This window comes from Camelus ferus, chromosome 20 (assembly GCF_009834535.1).
Source record: "Camelus ferus isolate YT-003-E chromosome 20, BCGSAC_Cfer_1.0, whole genome shotgun sequence".
NCBI classification, from domain to species: domain Eukaryota; kingdom Metazoa; phylum Chordata; class Mammalia; order Artiodactyla; family Camelidae; genus Camelus; species Camelus ferus.
The window spans coordinates 24,952,048-24,978,212 of NC_045715.1; the positions used below are offsets into that span (position 1 = coordinate 24,952,048).

The following is a 26,165-nucleotide window of genomic DNA, read 5'->3' on the forward strand; positions in this document are numbered from 1 at the left end:
GTTGGGCGTGACAGCATGTTCTTGTCAAGCCCAGAGTGGGCAATTTGATTTTTATAAAGAGCTTTTGGTTTTCCTCTTTTTGGATGCTTTGCCTCTTAAAGCAACCATAAAATATCCCCTAAAATCTCATTCCCTCCAGTCAGTCCTGGCTGCTGAATGCTCTGTAATGACAACCAGAGACGCTGCCCTTATTCGAGACTGTGTTGCTGGCATGGTTTCCCGTTCCAGCTTCAATTATATGTTGAATTTTCTCAAGTGGGACGTGTAATGAGCCTTCTGAACAGACTGTTTATGCTGAATGAAGTCCTTCAGAGAGCATTTGGGCCTCCCTTTCTCTGCTGCATTCAGCTCACAGTTTTTGACTGAATGTGTGAATGTCATCCTCCCAGCAGGCAGAACAGCAGAGCTACACTCTCCTCCCACTCTCTGAAGTGCTGGTGAGCTCTCCCACTGTCCGTGAAAGCAGAGGGCTAGCGGGGAGGCCAGGCATAAGGGCAGAACATGGGGAAAGCACAACCCCCAACTTGAGGCCCCAGAAGAGGGTTCAGCATCCTGTCTGTTGGGCCCTTTACTCCCTGGACAGCTAAAGGGTTGGAAGTGGAAGTTACTGAGAGCAGCATTGTACCAACTTAAACCTCATGTTACTGGATTTTCTTCCTGAAGACCAAAACATAGAAATGGAAAGCTTTGAAAATTGACTTTTATTTTTAAGGTACATTTGGAATTAGGCTAGGTTTGGCTACAAATAACAGAGATCTAAAATAACAGCAGCTTAAACAGGGTAGAGGTTTATTTGTTCCTCGTTTAATAAAAATGATACTAGCTAATGTTTACATAATGCTTGTTGTATGCCTGGCATTGTTAGCACTTTTCGTGTATTAACTTGTTTAATCCTTACAATATCCGTTGACACTGGTAGGACATTACCACCTTAACAGGTGAGCAGTTGGGGCACAGAAGGTAAAGGCATTTGCCCAAAGCCTCATAGTAGCTCGAGATAACAGAGCCAGGATTTGAGTCACGCAGGCTGGCTCCAGAGTCTCTGCTCTTAACTGCATGCTATTCTGTCTGACAGAAAAGCCACAGGTCCCCGGGGCTGATGTGGCATCTGTGCTCCCCATTCTTCTCGGGGAACCGGGCTCTTTGTTCCTTGTTACTCCACTGTGTGGGGTTTCCGTTCCCAGCGTCATTGCTGCTGCAGTGTTCTGGAATGCTAGAGCGCCCAGGTAGGAAAAGACCCTTCAAATTATTGTGGAGCTCTGGATCTTCATTCGGGAAAGATGTATGAATAGTAGGAGTGGCTTCATCTTGAGCCTTCCTTGTGGGTTTCATTTTTTTCTTACAAATTTTTTCTTTCATTTCTTTTCATAAAGAGGGTGCTACTGCCTGGGATGGTTAGTGTGGTCAGCTGCACTTGCTAAAAAGGAGGGAGCGCTCTTCCTAGTGCCCTGCTGGGAGTCTGGTCCTGGAGAGTGAGTGGCCTGGCAGTCCTTATGGTTAGGTCACTTGAACCTGTGGCCCAGAGTAGTTCTTTGGGTTCCTCAGGCCACTGTGTGTGGTAGTGGGAGTTGGAGGCACCTGGGCGTCCATCCTTGGGGGGAATGGATATGTAAAGGGATGGTGGCATGTGTGAGACAGTGAACTAGAGGATGTACTGCAACGTGGAAAGATCTTAGAAATGTAATATGAAGCAAAAAGAAGAAAGACTCTGAGCCTGTGTCTTAGAGCCCAGTGTCATTTAATTAAATCAGGTGTGTGTGTGTGTGTGTGTGTGTGTGTGTGTGTGTGTGTGTATGTATGTATGTACTCCCCCCCTCCCAAACAAACAATAACACTACATAATAAGTGTTTAAGGTAGGGAAAAAATAAGATGATATTTCTCGGAAGGGATTTTTTTAAATGTGATTTCTCGAATGGACCTTTATATATTATAAGAAATCTTCATTTCTGCAGGCTTAGTGTTTTACAAAAGCTTGTTTGTTATTTGGTGGTAAAAGGCAGATGTAGTTAACTGTAGCCCCCTTTATCTAAAATTATGTGCATTTTTTCCTGACTATAAAAATTATGCTTATTGTAGAAATTTTGAATAGTAAGACTTCAAGAAAATAAAAATTCTTTATCCCTACCACCTGAGAATAAGTGCTGTAAACCTTTGTGAGGTATTTTGTCTTTCCTCTGTGCTTATACAAACACATAAATATTGTATGTGCAGTAGTTGAGAGCGTACCATAGATAATTTTGCACCTTACTCTTTTCCCTTAACACTGTGGCATGCTTCCCCATATCATTACAAATTCCTAATAAACGTCATCTAAAATGAACCATATCACACCTGCTGTGTGCCCGGCACTGTTGTTCGCACTTTGCTTGTATTAACTGTGGCTCTGCTCCGAGTTCCCAGGGTTGTAGCTTTTCTGACAAATCACCCTACCCTTCCCAAAAGGGTTTTTACAACCCTTGTCCATTATAAAAACACTGTTGATACAGGATGCAAATTCGAGAGTTGTTACACATTGTCCCAAGAAGGTCCAGTTGTGGGTCTTAATAGAGTAATAATTCTCATAAATGAATGGGCTAGATTCTGAATACATTTTGTCAAATGCCTGTGTCTCTCTGTAGGACCAGGGACTGCAATGAACATCCTGTTTTCAAAACAGGGCTGTAAGGAGCTAAGCTGCCTCTGGCACAGAACTCAAGGGCCTGAACACTTCCATGTGTGGCCTCTGACAGGCATGCAGAGGCCTGTGGGTTAGGGCGGCCTGCCCTGTCCACCTCTCTGTCAGGAAGGAAACATCGCATGGGCTCTTCCTTCCTCAGGTTTCTGGAGGACTCCTGTGTTCTCCGCACTTGCATCTCAGACTCAGAGAAGACAACTTCTCACTCCTGTCACTTAGTGTGGAGTTTCCATGAGAAACTTTTAAAAGAGGTCCCATGGCTAAAGAAGCTGGGGAGATGGTGGGTAGACAAGATTAAGGAGATTTACTTAAAGCACAATTTCTAATGACTTCTCAAGTCCTTTTGTATGGGTTTGAGAATCTCTGGGATGCATTTCTCAGCCGTATTTGTCCCCGGAACCTTTATTTTCTTGAGTGTCCTATAGGATTGAGGTTTCACAGAACCCATCTTGGTAACTACCAACTTGGTGAAATTAAATCCTGGAAGCTCCTGCTTCTTCCTTCACACACTCGTCTTCACTTCTGAGTGGTGAGGCCATGGATCTGCCTTGTCAGAATTGGGGGAATCCATCTTTAAAATGAACTATGGGGACTAACTGATCCCAGCTGTCCTCACTACATGTGAGTGTGAGTGTGCTAGACAGTTCACTGAATTTCTGAAATCAAAGAATTTTTCCAGACCATCTCCAGGGGGCTGGATATAATTCATTGAGCATTAGACCTGAAGCATTTTTTTCTCAAACTAAATGAACAAATACAGAAGAAGAGAAAGATAGGTTGGACCCAGCGAAGTTGGTGTGAGAAATGACCTTTTCAGTGTTGTAATGAGATTCTCAAGAAGTTTCCTGGGACACATTTGCCCACCTGACAAGATGGGGAGGAGGGCGGGCCCTCGTTCCTTGGCATCAGGTTAGCCTGGCTCTCTCCTGGCCATAAGGACCCCATTAAAGATACTAGACTCTACCTTTCTCTCTCCATTTTTAGAGAAAAAATGGACTTCTGGACTTTCTTCACCTTTTGTTTTACAGAAGAGGACGTAGAGAACTTTGATGTGACCAATCTGTCTCAGGACATGCTGCGAAGCATTGAAGCTGACAGCTTTTGGTGCATGAGCAAGCTGCTGGATGGGATCCAGGTGTGCTGGTTCTGCCCTCGTGGGCTGCCTGGCTCGGGGCTCCTGCAGGCCTTTAGGGTCCTCCTTGCTCTTCTGCATCAGATGGGGTTCCCCACCCAGCACGGCTCCTCTTCTTTTTGGGTGATCCAACTTTACCCTTCCGTTAGCTTTACAGCTTTTGAAAGGCTATGGTCTAGTGTTCTTGGAGTCGGGGAAGTCTCCCTGTTGCCCTGCCTTTGTCATCAGACGTGCCCTGTCTCTCTGCTGTGCTCCTGGCCACATGTTGTATCTCCACAGTGCAGAGCTCTATCAGGCCTTCCCCACGCTCTGCTGTTCTGTAAGATTCCTTTGTTTCCCCTAAACACTGGCACCAGCTTTGGAAAAACAGCTTCTGCTTTCGAACATGTTTCAGTGAACTGGAGAGGTGGTAGCACGACTGTTTGGTGTCCCTGTTCATCCTGGCTTCTGTGTCATTTGCAGGATAACTACACCTTTGCACAACCAGGGATCCAGAAGAAGGTCAAGGCGCTGGAAGAGCTTGTCAGCCGGATCGATGGTAGGTTCAGAGGAGGAATTCTCTAGCAGTAGCACAGTATGATTCTGACGCAAGCCAGTGACACTTGTGGGTCGCCTCCTAAGCCCCCGTCCTGGCCATGACCCTTCCCAGTTCCCTCTGCTGCTGATGGCCCTGCACCCTTCCACGTTTCAGGTGAGGTGAGAACTCTGGGGTTATCTCCAGCTCTTTTTTCTCCTTAGTTTTCTTCTCTCACCAAGTTCTGTCAGTCCTCCATCAGCATCTCTCCTCAGATTTACTCTTCTCCATTTCCCCAGCCACAGCTCTGGTCCAGCCATGCTTGGATGTCTGCAGCTTCCTCCAGAAGGACTTGCCTCCTCCATACTCTTTCCTCTTCCACACCTTCTGTCACACACCCGCATCTTTCTAAAGCACTGTCCTGGTCATGTCACTCTTGTGCTGTGAAACCTCCTTGCCCTCCTTTGCCTTTAGCATCAGGTCTGTAGTCTGACCTTGTCCTTCATGCGATGATGTGGCTCGGGACTCTTGGGCTTGCTGCAGGGTCCTCAAGTCTGGCTGATATCCCAGCAGGACTTCCCCCTGCTCCCTGTGACCTGTCTGGGCGAGAAACAGGAGGCTTCCAGTAATTCCTTGGCTCTGGCATGGAGTCTCGGGATGTTAGAACTAAAGGGCACTTGGGAAACCCTGCTGTTGACCGATCAAGAAACTAAGGCCCAGGGAGAGAAGTCAGAGTTCAATTTCATGATGATCACATGGAGGTTGAACAGCAAGGTCTCCTGTTAAGCAGAATCTCTAGCTCCAGTTAACTTGCAAAGCTTCTTTAGGAATCCATCCTGTTACTGCACAACTATTAAATCTCATTTCCTGGTTTTCTGTCATGGATTTTCAGCCTCACCAAAGCATCCCCCCGACCCAAGACTGAAATTGCATCTCTTTCTCTCTCCTTCCCCATGTTCTCTTTCCATGAAAACCTTCCCTGATTTGTTCTGCTCACTCCAGCCTCTTTTTATGACTTAGGATTTCGATCTTCCCAACTTGTTTGCTTATTTACTATTGTTTCCTATACATTGTATCTGGGGTGCTTTATTTCCTGTTTGCCTTATTGCCCCGACCCAGCTATCAGCCCCATGGCGGGGCCCACGTCCAGCTCACTTGCACCCCTCACTTGGATCCTGGTACAGGGCTTGTGCTAAGCTGTCTGACAGGGGCCAGGTTCCAGAGGGCCTGGGCTGTGGTTTTTGCCACTGTCTGGCCTGTCCTTTTTTTCCCCCTGCCCTCACAAGTACCTAATAAATAAAAGCTTAGTACTTTAGGATAGTGGATTTTTAAATGTATATATCTTTATGCTTTGAATTACAGAAATAATACTTACTCATTACAAAAGTTCAAACAATTCAGAAAAACAAAAAATAAAAGGTAAAAATCCTCCCCCTTCCTCAAATTCTACTCCCCAGAATAAACCATTATTGATAGTTACTCTTTGAAAAATTGTATGAAGTGTTTACTACATGCTGAATGCTATTGTGAACACTTTTATTTTCTCACTTTATTCTCCCCCAGACTTTCTGAGATGTGACTAGTTATCCCCATTTTATAGATTAGGAAACTGAGGAGGACAGTGATTTTACCAGAAAACCCTAGTGAGCAGTCTGAAGGGCTGTCCTGTCGCATGGATCAGGTTTGTTGGGGTTTGCTCCAGAACACACAGGTTTGGAGGTTAGGAGGGAGCCAGTTAGTGTCTGTTGAATGTGGTGAAGCAGTTTCTGGTGAATCACTTCGTGCATCAGTGGGAGAGGCTGCCCTTAAGTGGAGTCGGTGAACCTCTTTCACTGACTGTTTAAGTCCCTGCTGGCTGCCAGCTGCCATCTGTCAGGGGTGCCAAAGAGGAACCCTCCCTAGTAGGAGGGTGGCCAAGGTGACCCCCACTGTCCCTTTCCATTCCGGCTCCTTCTCTAATGAGGAACGAGGTCACGCAGCCAAGTAAGCTGTATGTCTCCTGCTTTACGACTAGAGCAGCCCTACGGAGGAACATCACTGGGATGTTAAAATAGTTCTGCTACATGCGGGGCTGAGTTAATTATGCAGTGTTGCTGGGAGGTGGTGGAATCAAACATAAAGGATAGCCGGATGCTGATTTGGCCTCTGTGTGTCTGGCTTCCCCGGGTGGGGAAGGGGGATGAGAAACAGAAACTGCCTTTTGGGCTCATGTGACTCTTTCAGGGTCCAGTCCCCTAGGTTGTGCTTTGGGGGCCAATGGCACCTTCTCTGTTTCAGAGCAGGTACATAATCACTTCAGGAGGTACGAGGTCGAATACCTACAGTTTGCCTTTCGTTGGATGAACAACCTTCTTATGCGGGAGCTTCCCCTTCGCTGCACCATCCGCCTGTGGGACACATACCAGGTACCAAGAGACCCCCGCCCTCTCCACACCAGTCTGTCCCTGCGTTGTCCGCTCCCTGCCCTGGTGTGCGGTGTAGCTGCTCCCAAGTTCTCCCTGTCTCCGTTCTACCTCTGTGTCTGCCTTAGCCTTGTGGGCAGGGCCTCTGCTGAATCTCTTTAGGCCTCTGTTTGCCCAGCCGTGAAGAGGGTGCTACTCTGCTTTTGCACCTTGCAGAAGGATTGGAACTGAGAGGGCGGGCGTGGCTCCTTGTCGGGACTTGGAGACCTGACTGTTGTCTCCCTTCGCAGTCTGAGCCGGAAGGGTTCTCCCACTTTCATCTCTACGTGTGTGCAGCTTTCTTGATCAAGTGGAGGAAAGAGATCTTGGACGAGGAGGACTTCCAGGTGAGTGGCCCGGAGCTCAGCCTGGGCTGGGGATCAGCATCAGAATGGGAGCTATTTCTCTAGTGGAGCCGTGGGGATAAAAGGTGCCACAGCAGCTCCCTGGCTGGGAAAGAGTAAAGGAGAAAGGATGCTCAGAAGAGGTTGCCCTCTGCAGTGGCAAGAAGCCACTGAGGCCTAGAGTTCTTCAGTGTGAAAAGGATCTTAATGCCAGAAAGGCTGCAGAGCTCCTGGGCAGGGCTAAAAGACCTTTCAGTCATTCCCTGACAAGCATTTGTTGAATGCCTGCCCCATGCCAGGCACTGTTGAGGGCGTCGGTTTTGTCGGTTTTATCAAAGGTGAAACAGAGAACTCTGCTCTCATAGAACTTGGCTACTAGTCGGGGAGAGACTTAACAATAAACAAAAGCATAGTAAATAGTGAATTAAAAGGAATGTTAGAAGGTGATAAATTTTTTTTTTTAAAAGAGCAGGTTAAAGGGATTATCAGGTGGTAGGGAAGGGGCAGTTTGCAATTTCAGATAAAGTGGTTAGGATAGGCTCACTGAGAAGGTGACATTTGAGCAAAGGCTAGGGGAAGACAAGGGAGAGGCCATGTGGACCTTTGAAGGGAGTGTCCAGGCAGTGGGAACAGCCATGGAAAGGCCTTGAGGCCACTGCATGCCTGGGCTGTTTGAGGAATCATGATGGTGGCCAGAGTGGCCTGGAGCAGAGTGGTCCAAGGGAAAAGTAGGAAGAGGTGAGGCCAGAGAAGTCATAAGGACTTACTAAGGAACCCAGATCACTGAGAGCTGTGAGGACTTTGGCTTTCATTCTGAATAGAAGGGGACCCATGAGCAGAGGAGGGACATGATCTGACTCACAGCTTCAGAGAGTCACTGGCTTCTGTGTAGACTGTAGATGTGGCCAAAGTTGGAAGCAGGGAGACCACCCAGGATGCTATTGTGGTCTTCCAGGTTAGGCATGAGGGTGGCTTGGGCCTGTGTGGTGGAGTGCAGGTATGACAAATGGCCAAATCTTGCATATATTTTGTAAGTAGAGTCAACAGAAATTCCTGAGGATGAGTCAGAATGACTTTATGGTTTGTGAGGAGGCTGTAGGAGGTGCAGGTTTACAGAGGAAGGCCAGGAGTTCGGTTTGGGGCACGTCAAATTTTAAATGCTGTTGGACATCCAAGTGGAGAGGTAGAGCAGGAAGATTAAATCTGATGAGGCTGGAGTCGAAAGAGAGAGAGGTCTAGACTGGACATGTATATTTGGGAGCCTTTGGCTAGGTCGACCTTGAAGCTAGGGCACTGGCGGAAATCTTCAGGAAGTGTGAGTGGATGGAGGGAGAAGAGGGCCAGGCCTGAGCCCTGGCACACTCCTACCTGAAGAGGTGGACGAGCAAGGAGGCAGAGGGAGTGGCCAATAGGAGCGCAGAGTCCTGGAAGCCTGGGGTGGGGATGGAAGGAGACTGAAGAGGGGCTTGAAGGGTGGTGGGACCCCGGGCAGCTGCTGCAGGAGGCCCAGGAAAGGGGGCCGGTGGGTGGGGACTGAGGGGACAGACTACTAGGCTCTGCGTTCTGCAGAGAGAAGGGCCTGGAGCTGGGTCCTGGTTGTTATCTCTCCGGGCAGCAGTGGGCTTTTGTTTTTCTGCTTTGTACATTTCTGAACTGAGCAGTTTGGGGGTTGTTTGTTCTTAATGGGCATATATCTCTTTTAAAAGCGGGAGGGGGAAAAGCCAGAGAAGGCTGAATGTTCTTCTGAGTTCTAACCGATACCATAGGTGTTCTCAAGAGCAGCAGCATCCCCGTGTGCCCCCCGGCAGCCCCACTCTGTAACTGGTGTCAGGTGGTGAAAGTGCAGAAGCCTGTTCAGCACATAGATGGAAAGACAGGACCTGACTTGCCCGAGGAAGGGCTTTGGAAGAAAAGGAAAGAGTGGGCTTCTGTGAGTAGGTGCTGGCTGTGATGCCCAGGCGGCAGGCAGCAGATGTGGAGCCACGGCTTCTGCCAACCAGCATGTGTGACGCCCTAGGATAAATGAGGACAAGGGGCCGGAATGGCCAGGAGCTGGGAGAGCTATCAATTTTGATAATATGGTTGAGGTAGAGCAGGATATCAGAAGCCTGAAGTCTGGCGTGGTTATCATGAGCCCGGCTCACAGGGCCCTGTCATAGGCAATAAAAGAGCTTCCCAGATGAGTGCAGGGAGGTCGGTGTGGCTTTCAGCAGTTCGTGGTGTTGACAGAACGTAGGGCAGCAGTCTGTGACTTTAAAACTGTGTCAGACTCAGAGATGTTCTTTCCTGGGCAGCACACTGGATTATCTGGTGGATCTGAGGTCTTTCTGCAATAACCCGCAGAATAACAGTGGGGCTTTTTGTCTGCTTCATTAACACCTCGGCTAGTCCCACTCGTTAGAGGAGTCTCACCTCCTTTTAGACTACACAGAATGGGTGATTAAACTGGATAATCTGCAAAGTTCCTTCCAACTCCATAATTCTGTAATTCTATGAATAATAAAAGAAGAGTGCCTGGCTGTGTTAGGAGAGACAAGCAATGTCCCTTGGGAGACAGAAGCATGGCACAGGTGTGAGGAAAAAGGACACAAGAGCTTTGTGCAGGATTGTGAGGTACTGGCCTAAGACCTCTGCAGAGAAAGAAGCCCGTGCATCCCAGCTGCTAATGGGCTGCCTGCAGCTGAATCACAGCGAAGGAAGCTCTGATCCTAGAGAGCCAAACAGGACTGGCTGGGGGGAGAGAAGTTTCTAGGGTTAAAAGCTGAGTGACTCAAAGAAAGACCAGGTGAAGCAGCTGCAGAAATGAAAGTTGTGATTGTTTCAGCAGACCTGCCATTTATAACCCTTAAGGGTACCTTTAATGCTGGTCAGGTAGAGTGCTGTCTGCCTTGGACATGAGTTCCCTCATTCGTAACCTCCATTCAGTGCCTCCATGTGCAGCTATTTATTGACAACTTACAGCTTCCCCAGCGGTGAGCCTACAGAGGGCTGTACCTGCCTGAGGGGTCTGTCAAGGCCTCTTGTTGCCATTACAGGTCCTGGGAGGAGGAGGTGGACAAAGGGACTCTCTGGGGAACTAGGCTGAGCAGGTGAGAGAGTGAGCCCATCTGTCCTTGCCCCAGCATGCACTTGCTGGGCACTGTCTCCCTGGTGGAGAGGTAGAGGGGAGAACATTGCGGCTGCAGCCAGCGTGCAAAAATCTTGGAAGAGTTTTCTTGGCAGAGGAACCAGCCAGAGCAAAGGCCCTGCAAGGGTAGAAGGTTGAGGTATTGGGGGAGTGTGGCTGGAGTGTCCCGGGGTGAGAGGAGAGCATTGAAAGGACTGTTTTCGGAGAAGACCATGGGAAAGAGATTCAGCTTGATTCTAAAACAGGAGGGAAACTTTACCCCCATTCCCTGTCACATCAACAGCCCCCAGCCCTAAAGCCTGGCTCAGTAATGTCTGGGCCATGACCTGCACTGCTGTCTCTTTGGAGGTGGAGTGAGGAGGGGTACCTTGGCCCTGCCCTAGAAGGCCAGCAGAGTGAACTAGGGAGTTGCAGTGGGGTACATGCCATTGTACATCACAGCAATGAAAGAGGACTTTCAGCTCCCGCCCCCTGGCCAAGGCTAAACCTGAATGTTAGATAAGACTGGGAGAGCCACAGAGTTAGGTCACTGGAAGACATGTTTTTATTCCTGACACTCCGTGGAGGTAGGTTGTGGGCATCAGACTTTGGGGGAGGTTAATGTAAAACCTAGGAGGGCAGTAAACCATTGAGTGACTTCTGTGAGCCTCTGAGGGGGTTTTTGGCAGGCCTTCTGTGGGTCAGTGCACCACCACATACTTAAAACCAGAACAAAAGGAGTTGCTGGCAGGGAGAAGGGAAAGACCTCCAAAACTCAAACATCCATCTTGCATTTAGAGGAGCATAGCTATGCCAAGTAATGGGCACTCAGAAAACCAGCAGAGAGAAAATGTGTTCAGGCTGGCAGTGGTTCTGCGACAGTGGGGAGGGCCTCCTGAAGAACAACCCCCCACCCCCACCACCTACAAGTGCTCCAGGGAGCAGCTGTGACCCTGGACAAAGAGAACAAGCAGGTCCCCAACAGCACTGGCTCACGAGATCTTTGATCTGATTTGCTCCATCAGTGACCCGGAGCATCCACCGACATCAGAGGAATCAAACGCAGTAGAGCAAGTTCAGGCTCAGGGGAGCGGCCCCAAGAGCACAGTAGCTGTGGCCTTCACGCCATTCTGTACTGCAGCATGGCCACCCTTACTGGCCAGTCCGTCAAGGTCAAGTTCTGTGATCCCTTCCCTAGCATTTCAAGATGCACATGCATGTTACACCAGGGGCCCAGGCCTCAGAGCACAGTGAGCAAGCAGCTCGAAGACATGGAGCAGGTGGCAGCTGCCTTGGAGACACCCATCTGCTGGAGGGTGCGAACCGGTGCCTGTTGACCACTCCTGGGCCTGACTCTTGGCACCTAGGCCTACCCAGGGCTCACAGCCTTGTTTTCCTGAATAACTGACAATGAGAAACTAACATTTTTTCATTTTATAATAAACCTTTAATTGATATTAAAGGCAAAAAAGGAATATTTGTAGAGAATAACCCACAGGAAATAAGAAAATCGCTTGACCATAATGTAATGTATCTAGAAAATTATTGCCTCCACTTTACGATAAAATTAACCAACTTTTCTAGATTTTCTTCCACAGCCTCTTCTGTTCTTCTTTTTTTTTTCTTCTATGTTATGCCCCACTTCTCTTACCCGAGGCAAGCATTCTATAGTATGGTGGTTACGGGCACCAGCCCTAGAACCAGATTGCCTGGGTTCACATCCTAGCCCAGCACTACTCTGTGACCCCAGACAAGTTCCTTAATCTCTGTGCCTCAATTTCCTCATCTGTAAAATGGAGATAATAATTTCCTAGCTAGATTATTTTATGTAAGTCAGAGAGAACAGGCACCTGAGCAAATGCGTGGCCATCTACAGCCTAAAAAGTCCCCTTGGGAAAAGCAGCATCTCTGAGAGCCCAGGAGAGCCTGGGACCCCACAGAGACGTCGAGACAGGTGCCAACAAGCCCTCAGATGGCTCCGAAGTGCTACTGAGAAGCCCCGTGCAGGGGACTCTAAGACCAATAATCAAAGTTCCTTTAAATACATGAAAAGGGAACTGGCAGGGGAGTTGGTGGGACCAGGTAATGATCTTAAACCAAAGTAGCAGCTGTTCTCAGAATCCTTTGCTTTAACCTTATGGAAGAAAACCTTGGAGAGATGCCCACTCTGAAAGTGACGGGTCAGAGTTATTAAATGAAAATAGTGTTAAGCCTGTGGGATGTTCCAGTCCTAAATAACAAACTAAACGTAAATAAATCCCTTGAACCAGATGGCATACACCCACATCTTGTGCAGGAACTCAAGGGTGGGATTGTGGAACATTGTCCAAATGCCAGCCCCATCTTCACAGATACCCGCTGAATTGCCAGTTTGAATCCTGCCCGGAAGAAAGGTTCAGAGGGAACCCTGGGAACTAAAGATCGTCCACCCAGAGCAAGCTGGTGTGAGAACAGGAATGATTCCTCAACACGTAAAGCAAACAAGCCGTGGAGGGGGACTCGACATGGCTTTCTCTGAGGGCAAACTTGCTAAATGCACTAGGTGCTTTGACGCCAGGGAAACCAATGAATAACTTAGAGTCTGAAAAAGTTTACATACAAGGACCTGTTTTTGAAAGTTTTTACTGAGACCAAGGGAATTGTTTTGCTACCTCACTGATTCTCAAAACGAGGGATTTGTTTTTAAGTACTTTGACTAGGAAAGTATTTTACTTGCCTGAATACATTTTACCTTTGCAAAGAATGTTCCAGTGTTGCTAAGGTGATTCTACACACAGTATCATATTTAATAGTATACATTTTATGCAGCCTTTAAGTTCCTTTGCTGTTATTACATGTCCTGATGGTTGTGCTTGGCCCTTATCACTGAGTAAAATTAACCACTGCTCCAGATTCCCTTCAAACAATCTCATCTGTGACTTCTTTTCTTTTCATTCCTTCTGTGTTATGCCCACTTCCCCTCTTACTTCAGGTCGGCAGTATATCGTATAGTGGTCCTGAGCACCAGCTCTGGAACCTGGTGGTCTAGGTTCAGATCGCAACCCAGCACTCCTCTGTGACCCGAGGCAAGTTCCTTAACCTCTGTGCCTCAATTTCCTCATCTGTAAAATGGAGGTAATAATATGTGCCTCATAGAATTGATGTGAGGATTCACTGTGGTAACACAGTGCACATGTAAAGCATTTAGAACCTCATCTGGAAAGCAGTAAGTGCTCAATAAGTGATAACTACTGCTGTAATGATCAGTATCCTTCATTATCTCCCTCTTCCTCACCAGTTCTTCCATCTGTTGGACACTCTTTAATGAGGTTTCCCTGTACTTTTTCTTACCAGAGTCCCTGCATATTGCCTACTACCCCTTCTCCTTTGGCCCCTAGTCTAATTGTTGTCTTCCCCTCACCCCCTCACACATGGCTCAAATTCTTCTCTGCCATATTCCTTTTCCTCTGGGATCCAGATTCTCAGCAAGTACCGGGGACTGGCCCTTTTCTGCTTTTTCAGCCATTCACAGCATTTATTCTGTGAAAGCCATTGCCCCTTCCATTAACTTACAATCGCTCTCTGCTGCTTGTCCCACGAGCTATCTTCTCATGGCTGCAGTGTTTCAACTGACTGCATGTTATGCTTAGTGCTCCTAGGAGCTGGCTTTGTAACAATATTCAGTTGCTCCCTGCCCCAGCAGTGTCTCTTCTGTACCCCTTGATTAAAGTACTTGATTTGTAATTAATGCCTTCTTTCCCCACTCATGATTATTTGGTTTCTACTTTATCCCAAATTTACCAACGGGCAGGGTTTTTCCATTGCTGCAGCTCTACGTGGGAGGTGTAGTTCTTAGGCATAGCCACCAGGTGGCAGAGTGGTTCCTCACACCTAAGTCTCATGGCCCTCAGGGGAGGTGGGAAGGTTACCTTAGTCAAGGGTAGAATTAGTTCAAGGCTTCTGGGAGATTTCTAGCAAGACTAGAAGAGTTGGAAATTACAGGGAGATTCTATTTTAGCAAAAAATGTTATTTTCTGGAGAGATCACCCCTTTGTTGGTTGTTTTTGTTTACCAATTGTGCAAATATATATAACGATTATAGAAAGATTAGAAAATACCAATAAGGAAAAAGGAAAAAAAGTACCTGAAATCTTACCACGCAAAGGTGATAGATCTCCTTTCAGACATTTTGCCATACTAATCTATAAGAATAAATACCTACTGTACATATGTTAATGGAAACATTTTGTATATTTTGTTTTTATAATCTCTTTTTATCACTGTACAAAATATAGTGGTTGTTCTATAATGTCAACATATATATATAGATCTACATAATTTCCTTCATTTTTATAATTTTTGCTCATTACATGAGTACATGCTGGTGCAGAAATTGTGAAAACATTAAAATAATTTGGCTGCAGAGTATTCCATTTTACAGATTTATCCAAATTTATATAATGAAAGGTCACTCTGTGTGATGCCTAGGGGTTTCCTTCCTTAGGATCTCACTATTAGGTCTGCATCTCAGATGTGCTTTTAATCCTTCAAGGGCTTTTTAATCCCTCTAGTGGTAACCCCAGACCTGCTTGCCTGTTGGAATTATTGGAGGAGTTTGTAAAAGCTGTGGACTGCCGGGTCCCATCCCAAATTTTTAGAATCCAGAACTCCAGGAATGAGACTTGGGCCCATGTATTTCTAAGAGTTCCTGCCGTCTATTCAGCTCTTGCAGCGTGGTTGGAACCAGTGTTTGTGAAGACAGGTGGGACAATCACTTTAAAGCCCTAGGGTCTCATTGAGGCTCCAGGGCCCTGGAATCTTCTTACTGGTGTTCTGGATGAGGCTAAGCAAGTATCATTCCTTCAGCTCCCCTTCCTTGGAAGGTGGGGCCTGGTTTTGAGTCAGTATGGTATGTTCTCAAGAAACAGGATTGCAGTTTGACTTCACCCAGCAAGTTGATTGAAAGTGGGAATGAAATTCTATGTCGGGGGAGGATATAGCTCAGTGGTAGAGCACATGCCTAGCATGCATGAGGTCCTGGGTTCAATCCTTAGTACCTCCATTAAAAATAAATAAATCAATCTAATTACCTCCCCCCCAAAATAAAAAAAATATATAAAATTTAAAAACAAAGGAATTTCTATGCCAACAAAAGTGATTTGCACCAAAAAAAAAAAAAGTTTTCCAATGAATGAATAAAGCTTAAAATGTTAATGTTAACGTGGACACTTAGGTGTTTAAAGGGAAGTTTAAGACTTCTTGTTGGCTGTGGTGTGGATCAAGAGAAGGGCAAGCTACAGGAGCCAGGGCACTTTAAAGTAAGGCCCATGTTTAGAAATCTGGGGATCCCTGGACATTAGTGGAAAAATAATTATAGTTTTATTTTCAATGACCACTAATTGAACATTAGCATTTCCTACAATAATGACCGTAGACAACAAAACAGTAATATTAGCAGTGCCTGTCTTTTTCACTAACTGCAAGTATTTTCATATCCTATCAAGTTGTTACAGGTATCTCAAAACATTGTTTCCATTCTTTACTTCTTTGAAATTATGGTAGTTATTTAATCTGCCATTAGTCTTGTTATAGAATATATTAATAAAGTACATATGTTGTAGTGTCACAAATTTGTTTTTAAAATATTTTGAGAATTATAGTTCAATTCAACCTGTCTTCTTTGTGATACTGTGTTTTATATTTTTAAAGCCCTTATTCTGAGAAGGGATCCATAGGCAACATCAGACAGTCGGAGAGTCTGAGGTACAGGAAAGGTTAAGGCCTGGATAATAGAGAGTCTGCCAAAGTTAGAATAAAAGTTGACTCCCTGAGATGGAGGCCGGCAAAAAGAGGCAATACCTTTAACAGTTTGGGTGGGAGTGGGGCACTTGGGGGGGATGAATAGGAAGCAGGAGAGAAGAATCAAAGGGGCCAAAGTTCAGGGAGTCCCCGAGGAAGGGTTTTATTCTAAGGGCAACATTTAAAAAAAATACATTGAAACAGAAATTGTGGTTCTCTTTATAAAAAGAAGAAGAAAAGAAAGCTTTGAGGCTGATGAAGAACTGAGGCCAAGGCAGAACCCAGGGAGAATTGGGTACTGTGTGAAATGCACACTCCAGAGATGCTCAGAGCAGCTAGAAGTTGGGTTTTTTTAAAGCATTGTTAACATCTGGGTGGGCTTAGTGAGTATCGGTAAGTGGTTGGGTAGCTGGTCTCACTGAGTGAATTTCAGTAACAGTCATGTACTGGAGGAGGCGTTGACTTAGAGAGTGTCGGAAAGAGACAGCAAGTGGATGCCAGCATCTGTGGATGGGGAGAGTGAGATGTATAGAGAAACTCATGGCCTGGTTGCTTTCTCACTGTGCTCTTTTATGGGTTCACCACCATTTTGACTTGTGGCTTTGAGTTCTATTCTCAGGCCTGGAAACTTCAAGGATAGGAATTACAATGAATGAAGTTTGTTTAATGAGAGTGTTCAGTGCTGGTGGAGATCTAGGGAAATGAGTATTTTTCTGGATGAGCTTAAATATCTTTAAAATGTTCATGCCCTTTGACACAGTAATTTCATTCCTAGGAATTTAGCTCAAGGAAATAATCTGAAATATGGCTTTATGTACAAAGCTGTTCATTATAATTTCATTACAGTGAAAAACCAGAAATGATTAAATGCTCAAAACAGGAAGATACAGAGTAAAGTATGGTACATCTGCATCATGGAAAATTCTTTGGCTGCTGAAAATGTCTAAAAGGAGTTTTTAATATTAGAGGAAATATTTATGATAAATGCTAAACAGATTCAAAATTATTTAGAGAAAATGTTTCAACTGTATAAAATGTGCAGAAAAAGGACTGGAAAGAAATAAGCCAAAATGTTTAAAAGTTGCTTCCTCTTGATTATGAAGTTAAGGGTAATGTATTTTCTGCTTTTTCACTTTTTACAAAATAAACAAAGCTTCCACAGAATATGTATTAATCAGAAAAGAAATGTCCTGTCATACAAGTAATATACAAAGACTTTATTATAATAGTTGAAAACAAGGGGCTCAAAAGGTACAGAAGTATAATGAGAAAAAAGTGAAAGTCTCCCGTCCCCAAAGGTAACCACTCTTAACAGTTTACCACCTAACTATCTAAAATTTTTATATTCATATGTGTATATGCAAATATATGTTGTGTTTTCTCTTCTGCCCGAGTGGGATCTTACTAGAAGTATTTTTCTGCAACTTGCTACCCACTGCCCCCAAATGTCTTTCATATCTTTCCACCTTGGCACATGTAGTTTTGCTTCAGTTTATAGGTGCTGCCTTCTAGTTCATGATGTGGATAACTGGTTTATCTAACCATTCCCATTCTGATGGACACTTTCCTAGTGTCCTTTTCCCCACTATTGGAAGCAGTGATACAATGATGCAGTGCATACCCTGGTACAGGAGTGTGAGTATTTTCCTAGGAGAGGAGCATAGGAGTAGAGTTGCTGGATCAAAGACCATGTGCATTTCTGATTTTGATAGATATGGCCCGTGTTTGTTAAGATGATATAAACTTGTCTCCTGTAACCAAGACCCAAAAATAACAGTGGCTTAAAACAAGGTAGTTGTTTACTTCTCTTCGGTTAACAGTCTAAGTGTAACAGCCCAGGGCTCACATTACGGCTCCAGAGTGGCAGGGACTCGAATTTCTTCTCTCTTGTTGCTCTGCCATCTTCAACACATAGCTTTAATCTTATGGTCTAAGATGACTGCTTCCACTCCTCCATTCATACCCATTTTCTAGGAAAGGGAGAAGGAGACTTCTAGGGCAGAACCCAAGAGTTACACTGTCCCCCAAATTGGCCAGAACTTAATCATAGTGGCCAGACATAGCAGTGGTGTGCATAGATTGCTTTGTGCCCAGCTAAATGTTCTTTTACTGAGGGAAGGATTTACTGAATTTCATTAAAAATATGCAAGACCTCCACATTGACAATTGTAAAACATTGCTGGAGGGTGCAGATCAGCCAGAGGCAGCATTCTAGCATGTTGTTGGGCCACTGGCATTTTGTACGTTGCCTATTCACATCCGTTTTTTCCATTTGGTTGTTTTCCTTTTTTTCTTACTGATTTATAAGTACTCCTTTTTATTTTGGATATTAACCTTTTGGTTTTTGTAAGTATTATAAATATGTTCTTATAGTCAGTTTCTTATATTTTAACCTTGTTTTTGTGCCTCTTGACATACTGATATTTCAGAATTGTTTCAAGTCTGTCAGCCTCTTTATGTCTCTGGGTTTTGTCTTGCTACTATCACTTTTACAATCAGAAAAATAAGAATATCCAGTTCAGAAAGAGAGACAGAGAAGGAACACAAAGCAGCAGCAACCGCATGGATAACTAAATTACAGAGATAACCTAAAATCTCACATTCATTTTTTATTCTGATATCCTCTCATGGAGCTATTGGAGGGACCTGGGCTTTGAAAATTGAATAGGATTTAGATAGGTAGAGGAGAAAGGAGAAGATATTCCAAGTGAAACAGATATCATAGATTAAACCCTGGAGCACAAATAAACGTGGCTGAAGTGGACCTGGCTACATGAGGCATGTATGCTGGAAACAGTGGGAAATAAGCTGGACAAAGTAGGTTGAAGACAGTCTTAGGAGAACAAGGTGAAAGGAGGATAAATAAGACAGTGATTACAAGTGAACATTGGGATTAGAGAAGGATGCAAAATGCAAAGAAGTCAAATGCAGCAGTCTTACCAATAAAGGGCTTTTTTAGGGGGAGGGGAGGGAGGTAATTAGGTTTGTTTGTTTGTTTGTTTATTTTAATGGAGGTACTGGGGATTAAACCCAGGACCTTGTGCATGCTAAGCACACGCTCTACCACTGAGCTATACCCTCCCCTAAAGGGCTTTTTTTTTTTTTTTTCCAAAGGAAACAAATCAAGTATTAATAAAAGGGAAATGGTTGAGTAAATTAGGATATAGCCACATCATGGAATACTAACATTGAGAATAATTATTTTTGAAAGCTTCATGGAAAAGCACAAAAATTATAGTAAAGGATGATTAAAAAGCAGTATAAAATCATAATTATGGTTGCAACTATTTAAAGAAATCTGTATGTGAAAAAAAGACTGAAATGGAATACTTTGAAACTGAGAGGTTTATTTGGATGATGAGTGATTCTCTTTCTCTTTTAAATATCCTTATTTATATTCTTATTTATTGTTACCATTCTCTATTGACAATATTTTTAGAGGTGGGTGTTAGTGGCTCAGAGGCTCAGCAGAGGCTTTTCTATTCTTCCTAAAGGTGAACTAGGGGCCAAGGACGGTGGCTGCCTGGGAGGAGGGAGTTCAAACCCTTGGGATGTGTGACCCAGGAGACACAAGGCTCCCTTGGTCTGTAGTCCTGCAATGATACAAGTCCTTTCTTGCGTTCCAGGGTCTCCTCATGCTGCTGCAAAACCTACCCACGATACACTGGGGCAACGAAGAGATTGGGCTGCTCCTTGCCGAGGCATATAGACTCAAGTACATGTTCGCCGACGCCCCCAATCACTACCGCCGATAGGTGCTGTCTCCCACGGGGACCCAGACTGCCCCCACCTCTGATGGCAGTCTGATCACCGTGGCCACTGTGCGAGCCGTGGACTCTGGCCAGGAACCACTCCTGCTGTAAAAAGCTCACATCTGCCGCCCAGGTCTTAACTTTTTGGCGTGCCTGTCCACTACTCCACGTCTCTGGATGGGTCTCTTGGACCACTGTCAGTATTCCGTGACACGTGGATGGGCCCAGCTCTGGGAGAGGACAGAAAAGGAGGTACAGGGTTGTCTACCCCTTTAAAAGAAACTGGACCCAAGAAGGGGAAGGCTCAGGGTCTCCACTCACATTGCCCGACATGGACTGGCTGTCTCTTGCCTCCCAGCCCCAACTGATACTGTTGCTTCTTTGTGACATAGTTTGATTTGATCGCAGGTCAGAAACGCCTTATGTTTTCAAAAGACTCCGGACCCCTCTCCCCAGTTCCTAGCTCTTCCCCTTCTGCCCAAGTCTGAGCCTGTGAGGGGCAGCTTTTTAAGACCATTGTTCTCAGATGGACGAGGCACTGATGCTTATGACTCTGGGAAGAGGCCTACACCCAAGGGCTAGGAATTTTATTTTTCCTTTTCTCACCAGATGTCTGTACGTGTGCCATGCGTTTGTGTGTGTGTGTGGGTAGACACACCCATTGGCATTTAGTTACACGTCTGAATAACCTGTGTTCAGACTAGCTCCTTCACAACCAGCTGCGAAGAGCCCCAGTGACCAAGTATACAAGAGTCCCTAGAGAAGGATCAGGGCAGGGCAGGGAGAAGGGGCTTTTTACCTCTCCAAACCCTTTTTCCATGATGACCCACTCCAAGATATTATGTGTAAATTGTGTTATTATGTATATGGGTAAAGATGTACAAATATATGTCCTCTTTGTAGAAGATATGATTTTATATTTATAATGTGCATCAACACGTGAAAGCAATCTAGGTCACTAGCACAGATGAAGTTGCCAGGCAGGTGGCTCAGCATCTCCAGGTTGGTTTCTGGGCGCCCTCCTATGAGGGAAGTGAATGTGTGTCTGCTGGAGCGAGCTCAGCTCAGCAGGTGGAGCTGCTCTGCTGACCGGGGCAGCCATCCCCAGAGTCAGTGTCCCAGAGTTTTCTCTCCTGCCCTCTCCCCACCTCCCCAGGCCCTTGTGGAGCAGCTACCCTGTTCCTTCTCCCTCTGCACCCGTCAGAGCTCCCCCTTCACCCCTAGCAGCCTTCCAGAGAGAAGACTACAGTGGCAGAAGCCCTTCTGCATGTTTTTAGCCGCTGCCTTTCCCCCAGAATCTGGGGAGGGCTTTTGTTTTTACATTTTTTTTAAGTTGGCATTGTGTTCAAGACAGAAGCTGTGACTGACGGTTAGTGCCAAGGAAAGGGGTTTCCTGTGTGTCCCTGGGGTCTCAAGCTCTTCTCAGAGAGAGGCATTCAGTGTCCCCCATTGGCACCATTGCACCCCACACAGCTCACAAGCTGTGTGACCCATGTTGGATGTTGGGTGTTTGGTGGTGGAGAGGCAGGGGGGTGGTGGTAGGCTGCCGTCATGCCCTTGGGAAGCCAGGCAGCGTCCCCAGTGGGTAACGCCCTGAGTCTGTCAGTGAAGCCCACCCCGCTGGCCTGTGGCATTTCTCATCGGGAACTGTTTCTCAGGCATTCTTTCTAGCCCTTTCCTTTTCCCCTTCAGTGTGCCTCAATAGTCTCCTTCACAGAGTGAGAGGGCTGTGACCCTCCCTCAACCGGACTAATTAAAGAAAGACACTTGTGTTCCCAAGTGGTGGTTTTATTTTTTTAGTTTTTATGTTTGTATGGGAAATTGTGGATAAAGTGAAAGAACTGTAAATAAATAGTGTATTTCCTCCTCCACTGCTAGTTTTTCTCTTACGGATTTGTGTAACCTGGAACCTAATACCTCCTTTTCTCAGATTCTTCTTGCCAATACCAGTAAGTATGGCAGACAAGCTTTCTGTAGGGCAAGAAGATCAGGAGGCAGCCAACATTGGCGAGTACCTGCTCTGTGAAGGATATTTTGGAAACTACAACAGCGAGGAGCGTGGTTCCTCATAGCTAACACCCATACGGCCCCTTGCCGTGTGCCAAGCACTGAGGAGAACACTTTGGGATTATTTCCTTTATCCAACAGGGGTTTTAATCAATGGAGGTTAGAAAACGGACTAGAATTTCAGTGCTGGATGAAAGCGTAGAGATACCTAGTTCAACACCCTCATTGTTCGCAGAGGAAAACCCAACCCAAGGCTAAGGAGGGGAGCATCAGAGCGAGAGCCTTCTGGCTTCCTGCACCAAACCTTGTAGAATTAAAATGTGTTCAAAGACTAGTTCTCCATTTAGGATCTTCATTAAGGTTTCAGTTTTGGTTGTTGGTTGGTTTTTCTCTTGGTAACCTTACTGTGAAATGTCTCAGGAAAGGCAATTGACTGCATTTTTCTTCTACAAAGAATAGATTGGAATGGTGGTTTCTCCACCCAGAATGTCTTCCTGGGATTCACTGGAGAATGTTTCTTGGTTTCAGTCATTAGGAGCTATATTAGGATTAAATTTAGCAAGATGCCACAGATACCAAAAATAACAGCGGCTTACACAGCATGGGGATTTACTTCTCCCTCACATAAAAGTCCAAAAGTAGGCAGCCCAGGGCTGGTGTGATGAGTCTGTTTCACAAAGTCTTCAGGAACCTGGACTCCTTCAGGTCTGAATGGTCAAGAAGGCAGCTAGCACTTCAGCTACTACATCTACGTTCCAAGCAACTGGGTGGATTAAAGAAAGGAGCCAAAAAAGAATGAAGGAAATGTGCAAGTGGTGTTTTATAGACAATTCCGGAAAGCTGCTTCATAATACCTCCTCTGAGATGACTCACAGGCCAGAGCTTAGTCCCATGGTAGGTCACACCTAGTTGCAAGAGAGGGTGGGGAATTAGTCTATTCCATGCCATATGCTTGGCTCAAAATCAGGACTCTATACAATGGAGGAAGGGGAAAACAGATCATTAGGGTTCAAGTAGCAATCTTTGCAATAAGAACTTACGAAAATAAAGACCAGATTTTCCCCTAAGCATATGGGAGTGGGTGATGGATCTGGCTGAACTTCAAGTGACTGTTCACAAGTAACCTTGGAATTTAACCTTTTTCATAAAACATGGACAGTACTTCTACGTGACAGTATTTGGACTGAGGCCATTAATTGTTCCTGCGTCTGGTAGAGAAAATAACTGACCTGGACTTACCTTCATTCAAAAATTCTGTTTTTCATATACATGGGATGTCAAGCATTTTCTGAAATATGTTTGACCATGATTAGGAAATGTGTGAAAACTTTCAAACTAATCCTGGCATAGGCTGATCTGTAATTTATCCAATCTCTCTGCAATCAAAATCTCTACAATTCTACTTAAGTCAGCCCCACCTCTGTTTTTATTCATCTGTGAAGGAACAATGTCCCAGATTCCTCAAATAGTGACCTCTGCTCCTAGAGGCATGAGCCTCTTGACAGCGTTTGGCTTGTCTTAGATTGTAACTGCATGTTGCACAGCTTTGTAAATCTTCGTGATTAGAGTCATACCTCTCTCCTCAGGACTTCCAACACTCCCTTTCTGGTTGGAGACAGTTTTGAAAGCTGCCATGGACACCAAGGAGAGGATACATTAGACTCACGATGAAAAGATGAGATTCACTCAGGATCAGAGAACATAAAGCACATTATACAAAACCAGGCTCTTTGGAGCCTGTGCCAATTTGCCAGGGTAGCCACAGCTACAGCCAATTGGAGTGGCTTCTTATTTTGGCAAAGGCTGAATTAGAACTCTTGGAAGCAAGGAGAACCCCTGCTTACTGTGGTTCCGCAGGTGGTTTTGAGCTGTGGCTTCTGGGTGATGAGCGTGAAACTCCCTGCTTGAATTGACAGCTGAGGTGGGGAGTCTGGGAGCCAGACCTTGGGGACTCACCACTTCTGCTGTTGGGATACTAAGCTTGTCTCTATAGTGACCCTAACACACCTGTCCCACCTGACCCAGCTCTCCAAGAGGAAAACCCAGACCTTCTCTTCAAACCTCTGGTCTGCAAATTTTTTCTCCATGCTTTTAACGTATGTCTTTATGTTTATGTGGGTTTCATAGAGACAGGATATAGACGGGTTTTGTTCTCCAATCCAATCTGACAGTCTCTTCTTTTTAACTGATGGCATTTAGACTATTTACAAGTAATATATTTTTAAAATTTTTTATTTGTTTTTTTGGAGGCGAAGTAATTTGGTTTACTTATTTGTTTATTTTTAGAGGAGGTACTGGGGGATTGAACCTAGGACCTTGTGTATGCTTAAGCATGCATTTTACCACTTGAGCTATACCTTCCCTCTCCCATTTACAAGTAATATTAATATGGTTGGATTTAGGTCTACTATTTTATTTGTTTTCTGTTTGTTCCCTTTGTTTTTTGTTCCTGTCTCTCCCCTTTCCTGTCATCTTTTGGATTATTTGAATTATTTTTAGCATTTTATTTTAATACACATATTGGCTTTTGGTTATTATCTCTCATATTTCTTAAGAGCTTGCTCTAAGGGTTACAATGTACATATCTAACTACTTACAGTTACTATTTTATCACTTCAAGTAAAATGTGGAAGCCTCATAACCATATAGTGCCTTTTACCCTTCCCCTTTTATGTTATAGTTGTTGTGTGAATCATGTTGAGATACATTGCAAATCTCACCAGATACTAAGTTTCATTCTCAATAGTTACACATATTTTAAAGAATTTAAGAGGAGACATTTACCATTTGTGTGCTTTCTTGATCCCTTAAGTTCCAAGTTTCCCTCTATTATTTCCCTTCAGCCTGAGAAACTTCCTTGAGCACTTCTCTTATAGCAAATATGCTAACAATTCTCCTAATTTTCCTTCATCTGAGAATTATCTTTATTTTGCCTTCAATCCTGAATTTATTTTCTCTGTATACAGTTTTCTTTCAGCAATTTAAAGATGCTGTCCCACTGTCTTCCTGCTTCCACAGTTTCTGTTGAGAAATCCACAGCCATTGAAATCATTGTTCTATATGTAATTAATCATTTTTCTCAGACTGCTTTTTAAAAAATTGTAGCACAGTATACATGCACATGACATAAAATTTGCCATCTTATTTTTCAAGAATACTGTTCAGTAGTGTGAAGTACATTCACATTTTTGTGCAACTGTCACCACCATCTATCTCCAGAACTCTTTTTATCTTGCAAAACTGAAACCCTGTACTAGTAATAGCTCTCTATTTCTCTCTGCCCCCACCCCCTGGCAACCACCATTCTACTTTCTGTCTCCATGAATTTGACCCCTCTAGGTACATCGTGTAAGTGGAATAATAACAGTATTGGTTTTTTGTGACAGGTGTTATTTCACTTATCATAAGGTCCTCAAGATTCATCCATGTTTTGGCATATATCAGAATTTCTTTCTTAAGGCTGAATAATATTCTATTGTATATATGTGTGTGTATATGTGTGTGTATATATATGTATATATATATGCCATATTTTGTTTTTCCATTCATCTGTCAATGGTCAGTTGGCTTGCTTCCATTTGGGGGGCTATTTTGAATAATGCTGCTATGAACATGAGTACATAAATATCTCTTTGAGACCCTGATTTCAATTCTGTGGGGTATATATCTAGAAGTGGAATTGCTGGATCATATGGTAATTCTATTTTTAATTTTCTGAGGAGCTGCCATATTGTTTCTCAGACTGTTAAGATTTTTCTCTATTTCTTTGAGTTTGATTATGTGTCTGAGTGTAGGTTGTTCTGTTTTTTGGTTTTTGGAGGTTTTGTTTTTTGTTTTTGCATTTATCCTGTTTGGGTTACGCTTAGTTTCTTGAATCTATAATTTCATGCCTTTTACCACAGTTGGATGCGTTCAGCTACTATTTCTTCAAATATTTCTTTCTGCACCAATCTCTTACTTGTGGGACTCTAATGATAGGAATGTTGAACACGCAGTCTCTAAGACTCTTATTCATTGGGGTTTTTTTTAATCTTTTTTTCTTTCTGTTCTTCAGATTAGATACTTTCTCTTCATCTGTCTTCAAGTTCATTGACTCCTTTTCTGTGATCTCCATTCTACTCTTAAACTCAAACAGTGAATTTTTATTTCAGATATTTCAATTCTAACATTTCCATTTGATTCTGTGTATATTTTCTGTTTCTCTGCTGAGAACTTCTGTCTTTCCCTTCACTTCAAGTGTGTTTTTCCTGACTCTCTGTGACAACAAAGGCAGAAATTCTTGATCTGACAATGCCACACAGACAGAACGCTCCAGGCTGGGACTGCAACCATGGTTGGGAAAGTAGCTTCTGGAAATAGATCTGAATTGGCAACCTCCTCCACTATTTAATTTGTTACTTTGGAAAGATTACTAAA

At 44.5% G+C, this 26,165-nt stretch overlaps 1 protein-coding gene across 1 annotated transcript in view; it reads left to right on the forward strand.

The window, feature by feature from the left end:
* TBC1D22B (TBC1 domain family member 22B) overlaps positions 1 to 21,613 on the forward strand; it is a 58,467-nt gene extending 36,854 nt beyond the window's left edge. The window contains exons 9-13 of the mRNA XM_006173286.2: positions 3,704 to 3,810; positions 4,270 to 4,345; positions 6,599 to 6,726; positions 7,014 to 7,109; positions 19,617 to 21,613. Of these exons, the coding sequence (XP_006173348.2) occupies positions 3,704 to 3,810; positions 4,270 to 4,345; positions 6,599 to 6,726; positions 7,014 to 7,109; positions 19,617 to 19,745 (536 nt within the window). The 3' untranslated portion in view covers positions 19,746 to 21,613. The remainder of the gene's footprint in view (positions 1 to 3,703; positions 3,811 to 4,269; positions 4,346 to 6,598; positions 6,727 to 7,013; positions 7,110 to 19,616) is intronic.
* The last annotated feature ends 4,552 nt before the right edge of the window (positions 21,614 to 26,165 follow it).